Source organism: Mesoplodon bidens (genome assembly GCF_964165515.1).
Source record: "Mesoplodon bidens genome assembly, chromosome: 6".
Classification (NCBI taxonomy): domain Eukaryota; kingdom Metazoa; phylum Chordata; class Mammalia; order Artiodactyla; family Ziphiidae; genus Mesoplodon; species Mesoplodon bidens.
The window spans coordinates 110,259,347-110,277,173 of NC_138162.1; the positions used below are offsets into that span (position 1 = coordinate 110,259,347).

Sequence of the window (17,827 nt, forward strand, 5' to 3'; positions counted from 1 at the left end):
GAATATCCAAAGATATGCTTGAGCCCATGTTCAAGGAAGATAACCCAATAGGCTTTGCTCTGCCTGCTCTGGTCCCTATCCCTTCATTAAATCAGGTGACCAAAAGCATGTTTCAAGAGCCACCCTGTCTCCCCTGAGCTTCCCTGAGTTAAGATGTTCAGTTCTATGTCCCTCTTTCATGGTAGACAAGTATAAAAAACATCATAAAATGACTTCCTGTGTCATTTGTAGAACTGTAGTTGAAGAGATTGTCCATGATATTTCCTAATATGAATATGCACTGGGTTGTCCAATGCCCCTTAATCAGCTATGTGACCAAACCTGCTCTCTCAGGACACCAGTCCTTGGGGGACATCTTCAAAGTGGACGAGCTACCTGTGCTGTTGCTCCAGTAAGAGCCGAATTCAAGAAAATTTCACCGGCTTTTTGGAAATCAGTGGAAGGTTTCACGGTAAAAACTTGATTTATCTTTTTTTTTGAGGGCACTATAGAATGTTTCAACTGCTTTTAAAATTATGAATGATGAGCATAATTCCTGTTCAGTAAATCTAAAATAGATTTTCAAATATCCTTTTCTTCTGTTGTGGAGAAAAATGACAAGGGAGAGAGAAACAGAAAGGATGAGAGACAGGAGGGACAGAGAAATAATTAAAATACATACCAAATTCCAGAAGGGCAAAGTACTGCTGATGTACCAGTCTGCTTTCCTCCCTCCCTCCCTCCCTGCTTTCTTCCCTTCCTCCCTCACTTTATCTTTCTCTCTCTGCCTCCTTCCCTCCCTCCTCCTCTCCCTCTCTCTTCTTTCCTGTAAAATAAAGTCAAACCTAGAAATACCTTTTATTTTTAGGTAAATAATATTTTAATACCATCTAAAATTTGTAATGGTTGATCCTCTTAAAATCCTTTTCCTTTTGAAAGGAGGACAATTAACATACTGCTTGGAGAAGGCAGATCAATTTCAGAGAGGAAGTGGAGTGATAACTCTATCTTGAGGCCTTTTAAGATACTATGAACTATCCAGAATTTTAAAGCCTAGTAGCAGTTCTGCTGCTTTGAGATACAAGTGGAATCATCTTGGGTGTTTGTCCTGAGCCTGGATAAAATGTAAGCATCAGGCTGATCTGAGCCCAGGGGCTGCTTGCCCGCCACTGGCCACTCCTGCATCTCAGCAATGCCCTCAGCCCAGGGAAGAGGCTCTCAGGCTGCAGGGGTAATCACGGGGTAGCAAAGACTGGGGACATTTAAAATATTTTTAATTTCTATTTTCAAGAAAGTAATGTATCACATGGAACAAAATTCAAAAGGTAAAAAATAGAATATTAAAAAAAGAAATTGTAGCATATTATACATATTATCTTGCCTGTTGATATTTTCCCCCAATTAACAATGCATCTTGTAGATGGTTCCATGTCTTTACCTATAGAGTTACCTCATTGTTTATAATGGTGCATATTGTTCCACATTATAGACTATTTTATGTAAAAGTTTGGTGCCAGTCTCTTTACAAACAATCCTGAAATGACTGTCTTTGCACATGAACAAAATGTAGGAGCTAATCGGTGATGAATCATGTTAATGGTCAGTGTTAATGTTCCATCTCCTTATCAATATTTTATTCCCCTCAGACTCTTCTGTCTCTTTCTCCTTACCACCACCAACAGTAATAACTTAATAAATTGAAAATGTATTGATTTAAATGGAAGCCAAATTGACATCCATGTTTATATCCATGACTGTTCCTCTTTCTTTCTAATTAAAGTCCCGTATTTAGCTGTATCTCCTTCATTTCTAATGTCAAAAGATAATTGAGACAAGTTCCTTGTAAGGCTTGTAACAACATATTCCATTTTTGATTAGGAGCTTCCACTTAGAAATAAAGTCATAATTTGTTTTCATGAAAAGAACAGTCATGGAAAGCAGATAGGTCTGGCCTTACCCTGGTGCCAGCCTGTGTGGTGTGCTGAGGAGGATCTTGTGGGGGGAAGGACTGGTGTTGGTTTGGGACAGATTGCAAGGGGAGGTCTGGCCCGTCAGGCTCAGCTGAGCAGAGGGCCCAGTCATTTATCACTGTCACGGGGGTGGAGACGGGGGTAGGGGAGTCACTGGACCATTCCTGCCCATCGGCGGCCTGACAGCAGACGCGCTTCACTCAACCTCCAGGCAGATGCTGTGCCGTCAAGGGGCTCCTTCCTGCTGGAGGCCGCTGACCCGGTCACAAAGAATGAGGAAGCAGACCACTGCTTGCTACTGCGCTTTGCTCAAGCCCTGCGCCGCTTCCTCTCAGGGTGTGTATACAGTGTGTGTAGGAGCGTAATCAGTGGTCTTAGAGGCATACACGGAGGCTCCAAAGTGTTACTAGACGCTGATGATGGGATGAGAGCATACCTCTGTGGGGCTCATGCTTTAATTACATTTCCAGGACTTGGATGCTCTGCACAGCGCTGATTATTTTCATACGGGCAAACGCTGTAGTAGACGTGGAGGGGACTAAAGCTACGCAAGCCGGGGACACCAAGTCTTTGAAGGGCAATGATTTCTACAACAATACTAAAAAGTATGATCTCTGTGTGATCCTTTATAGATACATTTAACATTCATCTTCAAAATCTAAAATATGTTTTAGGATCAATAGGGAACGTACCTTAGAAATCATTTTGGTGTACAGCCACCTTTATTTACTTATTTATTTATTTTTGGCTGTGCTGGGTCTTCGTTGCTGTGCGTGGGCTTTCTCTAGTTGTGGCGAGCGGGGGCTACTCTTCGTTTGCGGTGCGCGGGCTTCTCATTGCGGTGGCTTCTCTTGTTGTGGAGCACGGGCTCTAGGCGCGTGGGCTTCAGTAGTTGTGGCACGTGGGCTCAGTAGTTGGCGCTCGCGGGCTCTAGAGCGCAGGCTCAGTAGTTGTGGCTCAAGGGCTTAGCTGCTCCGCAGCATGTGGGATCTTCCTGGACCAGGGCTCGAACCCGTGTCCCCTGCACTGGCAGGCGGATTCCTAACCACTGAGCCACCAGGGAAGTCCCTACAGCCACAGTTTTTAACACAACTGTTTTCAACACTGTTATTCACGGAGATGTCACATTCATCAAGCTGACATGTAGATTTTAATCCTTCAAGTAACCTTAGTTTAAATGGAATTTCTCGTCTCAAGATTGTCTAATTTTGGTAGTCATTAGGAATTACATGTGTTAAGAGGAGGCAGGGAGATTTCATAAAAGTCAGGTGGAAATTTTTCCATCAATTAATATTACATGCTTATCACAGATGCCCAAATTAGACATGGTTCTTAAATGTGGTCATTAATAACAGTGTTACATGAGTGAAAATGGAATTCTCCTAAAAACGAAATGAATGATGACGGAATGCTTTTCTTGGGATAATGCAGCGTGAATCGGGAACTCATGCTCGTCTGATAATCGTGGGGTAACAGGAGGTGTTAAAGAGCTGTAGGCAGCGCCGCTAACACAGGAGCCTCCATAGGCGTACCTGGTCAGTAGCTCTAACATGTGGGGCAGGCACAGTGTTGGTCAGTGAAGGATGAAGGGAAGGCGGGCGTTGTCTTACTGTCTTACTGTATGACCGACAGTGAGCCCAGTGCCTGGCACATAAGCGATGTTCAGTCGTCGTTTTCTGAACTGTGGTGTTATTTGGGTGGAAAATGGATCCCTGTGCCTGGACTTGCTGGAGCAGATACGTCCCCCAAGTCCCTCTGTCAGCTTTCTTTCCTCCTTCCCCCACACGCCTGCTTATGAGTTCATAAGCTCCGGAGCCCTGCGCATCTCGACAACAGTGGCCTCATCAGGGGATTCAATAAGGCAGTCATGCAGCTGGGTCGAGTTGGTCCTGAAGTCCCTGAGCGTCTCCAGAGCTCTTCACCCAGGGGGCCTTGTGTTAAGGAACAAGCGAGAGTTCAAGGTACTTAAAACCCTGGAAAGAAAAGGGTCCTTATGCGATCGAGCAGGAAGTAATCTGCTCATCGGTTTTACTCACTTAAGAGAGTTTCAGTGGTTTCTCTTGCTCTGTGTCCTTCTCAAAGAAAACAGAGGAATGGGACTCAAGGGAAAACGTTTAGGTTTGTACAACTTGAAAATATACCTCATAGGATTTAGATTTCCTTTTTTCTTGCTATTCTCCACTGAACTCTCTATTATTACTATTTCCTGACACTGTGGAAGAAACCTTTTTATGATCATACTTTTAAAAATTATGAGGTAATATTGCATCTGAGGACTGTGCCACGATATACTTCATTATCCCCCTTTTGTTGGGCCATATAGGTTTTTTGCGGATTTTCACTGTTATAAACAATTCTGCTCTAAACATCTTTGGAAACCTTTGCTTCACTCCTGATTATTTCCTAAGGTAGAAATAATTTAAAAGCTTTTGACATTCTTGATGCATATTGCCAGACTACTTTCCAAATAGATTGTAGCATTCCCACTTCCACGAACAGTATATGAGAAAGCCCGTGTCTCCAGACCCTCATTGGTACTTGGCGTTGGTTTTGTAATTTTGCCATTTTCACGAATTAAAAATAGTATCTCATTGTGTGGTTGAGCATCTACTCATGTATGTGTTTGTTATTGATATATTTAATTTTTTATGTGTAGTCTGTCTTCCTATCATTCTCCACTTTCTCTCTGGCAGTGGAATCACTGTCTTTTACAGAATCATGGAAGCCTGCTTAGGAACGTACAGAAATAATTCTGACACTGTTTTCTAGGGCATCTGGTCCACCTCCTGCCCTCTCACTGTGGGCATCCCTGTGGTCAGTCTCCTTTACTCTCCTGTGTCGTCTTGTGGGGACACAGCAGGATCATTCTGGGCCAGTTTTTCTTAGGAACAGGAAAGGGCTGGTGTCTGAGGCCTTGTGCACTTGGCGTTGCTGTTCCGGGTTTAGAGTCATACTCGTGGTCTTGTGCCCCGAGCAGACCTCAGAAAACAGCAGGCACATCACGAAAAGTAAAAATGTCCTCTGCTTGCATAATGCTTTATTTTTAAAACACGCTCTCATCCTCAGCTCACTCTTCTGGCCAGAAATCTCCTCTTAGGATTTCTCGCAATAAGTTTGTTGATTAAATGGATCTCCTTGAGTGCAGGGTCTATGAAGTTTACCTTTCTTGCCACGGCAGCGGGTACCTGGCACGTACTAAGCACGTAACTGCTGGTGGGTCTGAGCCGTAAGCCCCACCGTTTGGAGCTGATGCCTCACCAGACGTGTCCTCACTGGGGCTGAGCCCAGCCTTGCTCTCCTCTGTCCTGCCCCGGCACTGTGCCTTCCGGGCTCTGCTGCAGGGGGACCCCGGAGGCGCAGGGCCGCCTGAGCCCGAAGAATCACCACCTTCCCTGGCCAAGAGCTGGTCTTCAGTTTGTTGTCCCTGGAGCAAAGGGAAAGGCATTAACTGGAGGAAGGACAGCGGCCGGGGCATAAGGATAAACTCCTCAGTGACAGGTGAAGTTGTGGTTTAGTGCTACAATCTAAAATGTTCTCATCTGATTTTCCTGCCTTTTCCATCACGTATTTTTTTTGCTTTTAGGGCGGCTCCCGCTTAGATACACAGTCACGGGTCACCATGGGAGGAAGGCAGTGCAGGCTGGCCCTCCTCCCCCGCTGAAGCTCTGAGGGGAGCGCTCGCCTCTGGGTGTTCACAGCAGTAGGGGACCTTCGTCTCATTCCCGCTGTCGCCTTTGCTGGGGACTCCTCTCCAGCCTCTCCTAGCCACAGACTCCACCTGCCTCTAGTCTCGTACCTCACCAGTCAGTAGGAAGGACTCCAGCTTCCTTGGACACAGGATGGGTGGAGAGCAGAGGTCGGCCCTCCCCGTAACTTGCCCACCGCCATGTAACTCCCCCCCTCCCCCTCCTCACATACAGAGTACACCCTGGATTAACATTCACCTTAAAACACCATAGCCAAAGTAACAGGCTCTGTACGGAACAAAAATATGATAGAAGCACAGTGCCTCTGGGCCAAGCGCGCCAGACGCAGCATCACCTGACCTCTCCCAGTGCACCTGTCCTAGATTTGGGTGACTGGGCTGCAGGTGCATCCTCAGAACTCCTGCTGCCCTTTCTTTACAAATCAACAGTCATCAGTTCATCCTTACAGCACTGTGAAGGGCACCTTGGCAGGACCAGGGCCCAGGATGCTTAGTCAGTGTGATCAGAGGACCCTCTGCTGGAGACAGAGCCTCATCCAAGGCTCAGGCTTGTGGGCCAGACATGAACCCGCCTTAGTTCCAGTCTGACTTGTCCTTGAGACACCAGGGATTTGGGATCTGGAGAAAGAGCCACAAGGAAACAGACAAGGGGAGGGACTGTGAGACCATGTTGGGTTTTGGGGCCTGACAGATTTGTGGGACCTTATTCGTGAAATAAATGCACTCTTACTCCAGCCCCAAACTGAACCTAATTGCCACCGGTGCGCTTCACAGCGGCGTGAATGACTGATAGATAGTAACACAGGATGGGTAAGCGTTGGGTGTTGTGGGTGAATAACATGACGGGGAGGGGCAGGCACCACTAGATGGTCTGCAGCTCTGAGGCTTCCGTCCAATATACAGCTGTTCCAGTCCTGGGATGATTCTGCGCCCAGCAGTGGACCTGGGCTCCCAGGACAGCAGCAGCAGTTCCTGGGATCTCCAATTAGGTGGTGTCGCCATGGGCACCCAGACTGGAGGGGCTTGGCCCTACAGGAGAATCCTGAGGATCTGGGGGCCCACCCTCCAGTCCCCCACTTCCCTGCCATTTACCTGTAAGTGCCCCTGACAACCTTACCCAGAAGATAGGAATTTTAGCTCTCAGCTTGAGCACAGGACGTGGTGCTAATCACCGGTTGGTTTATGTCTGCATTTGCATTATCGCAGGTGCACTATTGAACTGTTTTATTGTATTTTTCTGAAGGAAGAAAACAGTCATAAAGCCTGAAGTGCATTAGACATTCATAAAACAAAACAAAAGAAGAAACAGCATCAGTATCATCTTCTAAAGCTTTTGAAGTGCCCCCCAAATCCCCTTCAAAATCTCTCGGATAGTTGACTTTGACCCGATCGTGCTCTAATTAACCTCGCTGCTCCTCGAGCACTGGGCTTTCAAGATAAATGGAAATCTGTTCCTCGTCCTCACATGCCCTTGACTGAGGACACGTCATGGCCATCAGTAGAGGTTGTCCTCCTGGAGCGTGGGGCTTTAGAACATGCTCCCACGAGCCCAACCAGCCAGATGGGAGGCATCCACCCTGCTGTGGCCAGGCAACAGATGTCCCTGTCACAGACCCCCTCCTGTTTCCCTGTCATGCTCTGCTGGTAATCAATAGTTAGTGCCCAGTCAATGAGTGACTTTTCTGTTTAGTCAGTTTGATTGTTTCTGTGGTGAAATGTGCCACCAATTTGGAAAAAAAAAAATTACAAATGCTGATTAGGTTCCCAGGTGAGTCTCCCCACCCCCAGTCTTATTTGACCTTTAGAATATGTTTAAAGGGTCTCTGGTTCTTTGGCCCCCAAGTCCTGTACTTGCCTCAGCAGAGTTTCAATGGGAAAATGCCCTCGGTTTGCAGGGCTAGCACTGCCATTGCTTGGTTTTTAACAACTCCCCGTTCTCTCCTCATGGAATGGAAGTAGCACTCAGATTTTCCTCCATTCTTTTATCTGTAAAGCTGTATAGAGTTTTGGAGATTTTCAAAGAGTCTTTTTAAAAATCACAATGTATTATGTAGAAATGAGAAAGAAAATGGCTTTTCTTTGTACCATCTTTCTGTTTTATTCACTTAGACCAGGAATAACAAAGTGATTTCATCACACATGCCCACCCCTCCAAAGGAATGAGACTCTGTGGGGTGCTAAGTTGAGAAAAGATTTTGTGGTCATATTTGGGGATCATGAAAGTCTGTTGTGATTGATTAATGATGTCTGCCACGGGCATGAAAGTGGAGGAGAAGTAAATATGTGCCATGTATTTGTCATTCCTGACTCAGATCTTGTGAAAAACAAAGTTCACATGTAAATGGTAATACTAGCCTAACAGTTAAGTAATGTGTACTGCATGCCACGCACTGTTCTAAGTGCTTTACATATATTAACTCATTTGATTCTCAAAGCAACCCACAAAGTAGGTACAAATGAGTAAACCCTTACAAATGAGGAAACGGAGGCACAACAAGGCTAAGTCGCTAAGCCAAGGTCATACAGCTAGGAGGAGGAAGAGCTGAGATTCACGGTCAGGCAGTTGTGTTCCTTAGCCCTGGGTACTGTGCTGTCTGTCCTTGGCTAATGCTGTGTCTTTGCTGTCCAGGGACTGATGTAAGGCTCAGCTGAGGTTCAGGAGAAAATGCAAAATCAAGTTAACAGGGCTTGTTATCTTTGGGCCTCAGGCTCTAGAATGAAAGATAAGACAGAGTCCCGGGGAACTTTCGCACTGAGGAGAGGGTTGCATGTGAATCCTCCTTCCTCTCCGGGTAGCATTTCCAGTCTTTCCACATCCATTTCTCAGATGGGAGTAGGTGGATGGGAAGGGAAGAAGAGTGGCGTTTAAGGACTCGAACAGAGGAGTTCCTTGATCTCCAGGCCACCTGGCTGGGGAGACTCTGAGCGGCCATTTTCAATGATCATTTTTGTGGAAGGGACACATGTACATATGAAGAGAGATATATGTTTAGCGTATCAAATAATATATCTTTCATAGTGGCCGAAGAGAGACTCTTTAGTAGTTTGTTTTCCTTCGTTAATTTAGCTACTATTTATTGAACACCGATGCTGGGTCCCACAGTGTGCTGTAATTGTGGAAACAGTGAACCAGTATGAGCCCTGCCTTCTCTGAGCTTGTCGTCTACTTGCTGGAATAATGACTAAGTGTAAGGTGCAGCTCTGACTGTAGTAGAGGGAATGAGGGACTGAGGTGGCCAGACCATGTGGGTTTTTGAAGCTGCATTAAAGAGTTCTGACTTTAGCCTAAGAGCAGTGGGAGGCCATGGAAAGTGGAGGAGAGGGTCGGGGACTTTGTGTTATATAATCAGAGTTGAAAGATAATTGTGGCGACACTGGAAGAATGGATTAGAAAGGGGATGTGGAAGACCTAGAGGTGCTTGTAGGAGTGCAGGCAAGGAGGCCATAGGAGGTGGGACTAGGGTGGCTTGGATGGTGAAGGGAAGAAGGGGGAGGACTCTAAAGATACCTGGAGGCAACATTAGCCAGATTTGGTGATAGATTAGATACGGGTAGCGAGGGGGAGAGAATGGGCAAGGATGCCTAGAATGTAGGAGGATGGTGGTCCTATTCCCAGAGCTAGGGATGCTGGAAGAGGGTCAGGTTTGGAGTGGAAGGATATCCTGCTGCATTGGAGGTGCTTTTGAGCTGTCCCAGAGGAGATGTCAAATAGGTCACACTCTTTATGGTAAGTGTGTTGTCTTTCGACTGGACTATACATAAGTCCTGATGGACTGTCCTGGGAAACTAAGTCCTGCAGAAAAAATTTTAGAAATCTGTAATTTTGTTGACTTTAAAAATCCAAACAAACTGGGCTTCCCTGGTGGCGCAGTGGTTGGGAGTCCGCCTGCCGATGCAGGTGACACGGGCTTGTGCCCCGGTCCGGGAGGATCCCGCGTACCACGGAGCGGCCGGGCCCGTGAGCCATGGCCGCTGAGCCTGCGCGTCCGGAGCCTGTGCTCTGCAACGGGAGAGGCCACAACAGTGAGAGGCCCGCGTACCGCAGAGAAAAAAAAAAAATCCCAACAAACATATTTTCATCTAGGAAATAAGAATCTGACAATGACAAAGACAATTGATAGAGATAAATATCTTGCATAATCTTCCTAGTTATTTTTGTTTTTGCATATTTCTCTGCCAGTCTATTCCCATAAGCATTCATAGTTTTGTTAGTTGTTATTATAGTCTACATTCATCGTGTAAGAGGATTGTTTTCACTTACTGTTATCCCAAATATTTTTTCACATTTCAATATATCTCTCAAATTCTATATTTAAAATGTTGCATGATAGTCCATGCTTATGATAAATCATGAATTATAATTTTCTAAGCTACTTCTCTGTTTCTGGATATTTAGTTGCTTTAAAGATTTCTTTATTACCAGTAATACCTTAATAAATATTTTTATGTCTACCACCTTTTTTTTTTCTCGCACATTTTTCCTTAGATTAAATTTTTATGAGAGGGATTAGTGGGTTAGAGTTTGAGTGGGTTTACACCTCTTGATATGTGTAAAGGCCAGCGTTTTAAAACCTCTGGCAGGGGCTTTGGGGTCCTAACTGTAGAACAGAGCTGTGGCCTCCACGTGGAGCCCCATCACGTTCCTTTGGATTCAGTAACCAATGGTCCGTCCTAACCGTATTTGAGCACTGTCCCAGGTCCCAGGGCCACCTGTGACCTTCCCTCTTGCATTTGCTGATGGTGCCAGTTAGTGCCTCGAGGCTGTGAGGCTTGTCCTCTGGCTCAGCCTGGCTCAGCCTGGCTTCTCACCTTCCGTGGAAGCCCCTGAACTGACACTGTCCAGAAGGGATCGTCTAGCTAGGCTGAGCCCCGTAAGCCTTCGGGTTCTAAAATACTTGCAGTAGTGCTGCGGAGGCTGCCTAGGGTTCCTGTGGATTTGGATGGGGTTCTCAAGACCTTCCGTGACCTGGCGCCTGCCTACCAGTCCCTCCTGAAGTGCCATTGCTTCTCGACATGTCTCCTCTGCTGCACCCAGACTAGACTCTAGTCTGGCCCAGGGTGATGCCCTGGTTGCATCTACTCCTGGCTCTCAGCCGAGTTGCTCCCTCACCCTCTGCCTTTCCAAGCCCTGCTCCTCCCTTTAGACTCGACACTAGTTGCAGTTCCTCCGGGCCCTGTCTCTGCCTTGCAGCTTGCTGTCCCTCTGCTGCAAACTCTTACAGTACCTTTAGTCCCCACTCCAGGACTTCGCACACAATTGTAAGCTTTCTGGTAAAGTTCGCTCTTGACATTTTCAACTCTGGAAGATAATTGTCCACTCCATGAGGGCAAGAGCCAGGTCAGTCTCCCCTTCTAAATGCCTCAGAACCTCGCTTCGGTGCTGAGCCCTGTGCCAGAGCGCAATAAATCTAATGTGACCCATGAAATCAAAATATAAGTGCACCGTGATGCAGTGTCAAAGTGTCTTAGCCATTCTTTTCTTATGTATTTTTAACATAAATGCCCATATTCAGACATTCCTGAGGATCTTCTTAGACTACTCGTAGATGGACCATGCTCAGATCTTCTCTATCTGGTTGCAGTTTGGGGGTTATAAAAATAAGTTAATGTTGGAAAACCATAAGCTGGTCACTTTATTTCTAAGTCCTTGATATGCACTCGGGTGGGAAGGGTGATTGGTGGACATGATGACAAGCAGTAAGAAGTACTGGAATGAAAGTCTGTCTGGTCTTTAAAAGGCAAGCGTCTCTGGCCCCTGGAACAGTGCTTGACTTGTGAAATGATGTCTTCTGCTATTCTGGTTCTTGAAAAATTGGTCCCAGGCTTACCCTGCTGTCTTTACAGCTCACTTTGCTTCTGATCATCAGGAGTCCTCAGGGGAAGCCACCTCAATGCACCCTGGAATCCCGAGCTCTCCTTGTTCTCCAGGGCATGGCCTGGCACACAGGGGACCCTCTGGCCGGGAGTCAGGAGCTTCCAGGCTGGGCTGGCTCTGCTGCCCGCCGCTGCACGGCTCTGCCCGTGCTTGGGTCTGGGCGCGCTCACTTGTAAAATGACATGCCTGAATCGGGCCATCTCTAGGCTCTTTTGTAACTGAGATTAAAAACAAAATAGTTGAAACTGTCTTAAGAGGGTGAGCTTTGGTACCGTTGCTCGCTAAAAATGAGAACTAGGCTCTCTGACACATTTAATGACATGTGTTAGTATGTGTTAGAACTTTACACTTAACTTGCATTTCTTTCTTTCTTTCTCCTTTTTTTTTTTTCTAGCCAAACATCATGTCAATGGCAACAGAACAGTTGAACCTTTCCCAGAGGGAACACAGATGGCTCTATTTGGTAAGATAACAACTCTGAAAGAAAACCCAAATTGTGTGCAAAGACCAGTGCCAAGTTTCTGAGTTTTAGCAAGTGTCCTCAGGGCTTCAAAATCTGGGCTCTTCTAGATATTTACAAGTCGTTGCAGCCAAAAAACTATCAAGTTCTTAGTATATCTGGGATCAGAAGAGCTCATTCTATAGAATTTAGTATGCTTTCCTTTCTCACTTTGCAAATCAAATATCAAACTGTGTATTTACTATTTCTTATGTCCACACTGTGAATTAGCCTGATAATTTAGGAGTTGAGTTTTTCTTTCCCAGGAAGGATTTTTTTTCCCATATATATATATATATATATATATATATATATATATATATATATATATATCTTTATTAAAGCTGGGATTCAAGGAGTTTTGAGATGTTATTCTACAAAAAGCAATAATCTAATTGAATGATCTCTTTCTCTTCCATTATGAATGGAGCATATTCCTTTGTTTGTTTCTTCTGGTTCCTTCCCCTTAGCCTTTAGATAGATTCTATGATCTCTTTCATCCTAAAAACCTGAATTCCCCTTTCTTCATGCCCCCCTCCAGCTTCCGTCTTCCCCTGGTCCTGATGGAAGTCTCCTACAAGGGCTTTTGATGTAAAACTGCTTTAGGCATTGAAGTGTCTTTGAGCCAGAAATTAGCCTCCTGACAACACTGTCTCTAAATTAGCATATTCAGGATAAAATGTTTCCCTAATCCCAGAGTTAGTCATCACTGATGATTAACAGTTGGAGAGTTATGAAACAGGGACCCACTTCTGCCTAGGTGTTTGTAAATCTTGCTCTGTATGGGCTATCACCTTTTAAAATGTACTGGTCAGTGATTAGGAGTTATTATGTTCAGAAATTTAAATGGAGAATTTGGTTTTTGAAGAAAAAAGCATCAATGGTCACTATAAGATGTCGGCTAACTATTTGATTTGTTAACTTTCCTCTGAGAAATTATGTTCCAATGATGCCATTTTACTTAAGTTGTAGGCCTAGCACAGCGTCTGTTACCAGGGGACAACAAATGTCACATCAATGTTCAAAGGGTTCTTTTGATGATTTTTTTTTTGTCTTTCAGATTTGTGAACCCCTAGAAACTAGGTTAGAAACTAGGTTCCATGTCATACTGGGAAATGTAAAATGAGACTGACCTGTCATAGATTTCCCCCTGTTGTGGTATTGGAGGAAAGCCTCCTTCCCAAAGGACTGATGACATTGTTTGCCACAGAATTGGAAATATCAGTGAATAAAGCTCCGTGGCGAGATTATTATTACTATTACTTTGTCAAAGGTTTGGTTTAGAGTGGCTTTCCTAAAAATCCTAACCCAAGGCCTTCATTGTTTGACTCTGGGCAAGCAAATCCCCCCTCCAAGCCTCAGTTTTCTCACCTGTAGAATGGGAAGGCTGACGGGGTGCTCTGAGACCCTTCCCTTGGCTTCTGCATCTAACATACTTGGGGCTGAAGACTCATCTGGCCTCAGGCAGTCCTGGGAAGCCCACTGTGAATGGCCAAGGGGTGTGGTTTTAAAAGAAATGAATCCTGTGCATAATTTCTACCAGTGCAGAACTATACAGGTGATAAAATAGAATATCTCTTGACATCTAAGGATTTTTGCCTTATTAGCACTGCTCTTCCAGATACTTAAATGAAGGCCTCTGTTTTGGTTAAGTGCGTGCAAGCATTTTCTATTTGTGTTTTCAAAACTGTCCTCACTTGATATGGCTTGTCCACCTGGCCTGCAGTGGAGTGAGGGAGTGGATGGGTTTTGGGGTGGGCTTCTGTCATTTGGGTTGTTTATAGCTGTACTGAATAAGTCAAACTAAGTGCACCTCTTTGACATATCTTGGGCATTTAATCCTCTCAGCACCTTGTAAGGCTGGTAGGATTACATAATCCCCTTCTCAGAGCGCTCACATGATTTATCACAGGTCTCTCAGCCAGAGATGGTAGAGCTTGAATTTGAGCCCAGGTCTAACAGGCCGGAAGTCCACGCTCTTTTTACCATGTTCCCTGACTCTTGGCCTGGTTACAGGAGTCCTGGGAGAGTCTGGTAGAGTCAGAAATGCCTTTCAGCTGGATCCATGCACAAAAGCATGATTTCCAGCCAAGCCAATTTAGCAAATTGATTTGTGAATTTCTGTGCATTCCCAGAGTGCTCTGAAGGACTCTCGAGACACAGCTTTTGCCAGGAAATACTGCTTGGAGTGACGTCTCCTACTATTTATCATTTTCCCCCATTTGATTTTAGTAGCAGGTATTAATGTGCAGGAGAATGTCTTACACTGACTTGACTGTGAGATCACCAAAGCAGCAGTGGCACTTTCTACTTGTCCAAACCCATTCTTCAGCCTGGGAAGTCAGTATTTTATGCCAAAAGAGTATCACCAGTTTCAACTTCATTATCTATTGGTTAATCATTTGAATGTACCTTACAGAATGCTGTCTAAATAGAAACTTTTAAATTTAATCCACTCTGAAAGTGGCCACTGAACGAACGGCCATTAGCACTTAGCTTAGGGTGGATGATGTAAGGAAAGGTAGAGTGAGAGTCAAGGGCAGGCTCCGTTCTGAAAAATGTATGAGTGTGTTATTATATCAAGTGACCAGACAATACATAGAGGGCTCCTTACACGCTACTTCTGGCATGTAATCTTCACAGATTATTTTTAAAACAAAAAGACGTTCATTTTTTCAGGTTTTCTTTCATGGCCCAGTCAGTTTTATCCTTGTCTTGTTTTTCTGTGATCACAGTTCTTTAGCCTTTCTGTTGCCCTTTTCTCTCCTCTGCACTTTAGGACAATGACAATGAGGGTAATAGGCCTGCTGTCCCGGTGGGCTTCTACTCGTCTGTGTGTGATGCTCCCTTTCAAGTCAGCGGGAGCCCCTTTTTTACAGGCCGGAGAAGCGGAACCGAACATTTTGCAATTACTGAATGTCTTTGTTCCAGGTGGCTGAGTGCCCTATGTCCGCCATCCCTTTAATCCCACCGCAGCCCTGTGAAGTGGGCATCGCTGTGCTCTTTTAGAGACGGAGAAACTGAGGCACCCAAAGATGAAAGAAATATGGTCAGGTAGAGGGAATGCTTTCTCTGGCACGAGGACATCCACGTGACACTTGCCAGCATGCTGTGCCTGACTTAGATAACTGTGCCGGCTTGTGATAACTTCAGGAAAGTGACATCCTGTTGGCGGAGGGTCCCTCTGTCCTGGCACAGAGCAAGCCTCCGGCCTCTCTGTGGTGGTCGTTCTTAAGCACGGAGCAGCTATTCACTTTATTAAAGGTACTCCGTAGTCAGGAAGATTTATCATTTCCAAATAAAATAGACATTTATTAATTGAGGAGAGTTCAGAGAAGTCAGGGGTTGGGGTGAAGAGTTAATCGGTGAAGAGTTTTAGTACAGTTTGAAAAAATGAAATACAGTTTTTTAAAACTTTCGAGTTCAGCACTTGACCATAACACTTATCATCCAAACTAGGATACTTTTGAGAGTGAAAAGGGTGCTGGTAAAAATTATGTTAAAATAATGAGGTACGTACCGGAGGACTTCAGGCACATGGGATATAATGTCGCCCTCTAATGAGAGTGTATATTATAAGACATGGTGTCAAGAATCATAAATACACATTGAGTAAAGTTGAAATTGAAAAATAATGAACTTAGAGATATAAAATGAAATAAACAAATGAAAAAATTCCAATGCAGTAGACTTACATTATGTACCCTATAGCATCAACACCAGTAGTTACACTAACTTCCAGGATTTTACTCAGTAAATATTATATTCTTTCTGAATGACTTGAAGTGAACAGTTAATTCATATTTATAAAACCTGGCTGGTAGCATTTCAATAAGAGATGGGGAATTATCTGATTGTACCCTTGCAATTCTAATATTATACTAATACTGTCCAATGATGTAGGGTAATGAACTCTCCATCAGTAGAGGTATTCAAATGAGAGATTGTTCCTACCCAGTTGGGAAGTGGAAGTAAATAGCCTTTAAGATCCTTTCTTCTCAGTTAATGAGAATTTTCTCTGTTTCAGAGTGTTAAACCTTTTTGGAAAAATTACTCGTAACTCTAAATTCTTTGATTGTATCATTTAGAAACCCATATCCCGGCTGTTTGGTGAGATGTAAAATTCTGCAGTGAGAAACTGTAGTGGTCAGGAATTGATGGATACCAAGCAACCACAGCAGAAGTACCTCTGCGAATTCTTAGGGTCGCTGTAGGTTTTTAGGCTCCTACTAGCCTGATAGCGATGGCTCTGGGAACTCAAACCACTGCAAAACCTGTTCTCTATGTCAGGTTCTCTTGGGCTCTTCAAACAAGAGGGAGCAAAAGACAATCCAAGACATCATGAAAGTGTGCTATGATCTTGTTACACTTCTCTGTTTTTAGCCAGGGGGCCAAGATTTGCTAGACTCTTTCCTGACTAGCTGTGTGGAAGGACTGATCCCAGAGCAGAGGCCAGTGGCTGTCAGAGGCCCACAGGCAGGCCTCACTCTGGGGGACTCACCTTCTGTACCCCGAGGGAGAAGAGATCAGTGTCTGCAAGGTGAACCAATGATAAGATATTTCCCCCCCCCCGACTTGAACTAGAGGTGAATTAGAAACAGCCACAGTTACTTTGTCTGCCAGCCAAGAAAACAGCATCGAAAGCAGCAGGCAATACGTCCGACTTCAATGGAAAATATATTGGTGTCTCATTGGCTAGGATCCAACATTATGTTGGTAAATAATCAAATCCCGGTGTGGCATATTTCTCCCTGAACCTTGACTGAAAACTATTGAAGACCATTCTGTGAGCTGTGGAGCTGCAGTCACTCATTCTAGGGAAAAGGCCAGAAAGAATGACTTTGAAATGTGTTTGTAATTAACTAAACAGTCTAAATTCACAAGATCGTTAGAACAGCAGGTTGCTAACTGGTGCAAAGTTCTTAAGTGAGGAGGCATTTGGGGAAACGAAAATAGGCCTTCCTTCCATGGTGACCTGAAGTACCTTTAAGGGACAGTAACTGGTCATCTGGAGACACGTAGGACACATTGTATTTTATGTACCTTTTTTGCGTGTGTGATGATCACATTTCCTTTTTGAGTATGAAAAGGTCTGATGATAATATAGGCAAAGGGGAAGAGACTTTTCAGAGCCTGTGTCGAAAATTCCTTTTGGTTTGTGTGGCACTGCACAGGATGGCCCTGGTCCTGCTCGAGAAGGCACAGGCGTGGTGTTGGAGAGGGTGTCCTGGAGTTGGGAGGGTGACAACATGGCAGCAGGAGTGTGGGTGGGGATATCTGTGCCAAGAGAAGGGAACTGCACCCCGAGTAGAAAGGAGTGGGTCAAATAGTGTCTGACAAAGTAAGACTTGTCTGGAGAGCACGTATCCATCAACCTCAACTACTTGGAATGCTTGTAAGAACTAGAAAGTAAGCACGCCCTGCCCACCAAAAGTTGCAGAGAAGTCCCCAGAGAATTCAGAATCCACGGAGGTCTTTGGAGTCAGATAGATCCTGGTGTGTGACTTAGACAAGTTTCTTGGGCCTTGCTATAAAATGAAATAAGGGAAAATTAAAATATATATAAAAAATGGCAAAATAACATACATTCGAATTAGGTGAATATTAGACCAAAGAAAAATATGAGAAGTAAGCTATGCAAAGAGGACATGCTATAATACTATATAATTTATAAACCTCGGCCACAAATGTGGCTCTGTATTTCCTAGCGGCAACATGAAGATCAATTGGTTGTGTGATTGGTTTCAGTTTTTTAGAATTGTGGTAAAATACACATAACATAAAGTTTACCATTTTAA

The 17,827-nt window shown here is 44.6% G+C and overlaps 1 protein-coding gene across 3 annotated transcripts in view; it reads left to right on the forward strand.

Moving 5' to 3' along the window:
* Positions 1–17,827, forward strand: part of MSRA (methionine sulfoxide reductase A) — a 389,488-nt gene that overhangs the window by 137,639 nt on the left and 234,022 nt on the right. For 2 of the 3 annotated variants that reach the window (XM_081237519.1, XM_081237517.1), the window contains exon 2: positions 11,925–11,993. The exons of the other annotated variant lie outside the window; for it this stretch is intronic. In XM_081237519.1, coding sequence (XP_081093645.1) covers positions 11,925–11,993 — 69 coding nt within the window. The remainder of the gene's footprint in view (positions 1–11,924; positions 11,994–17,827) is intronic. 3 annotated transcript variants of the gene reach the window in all.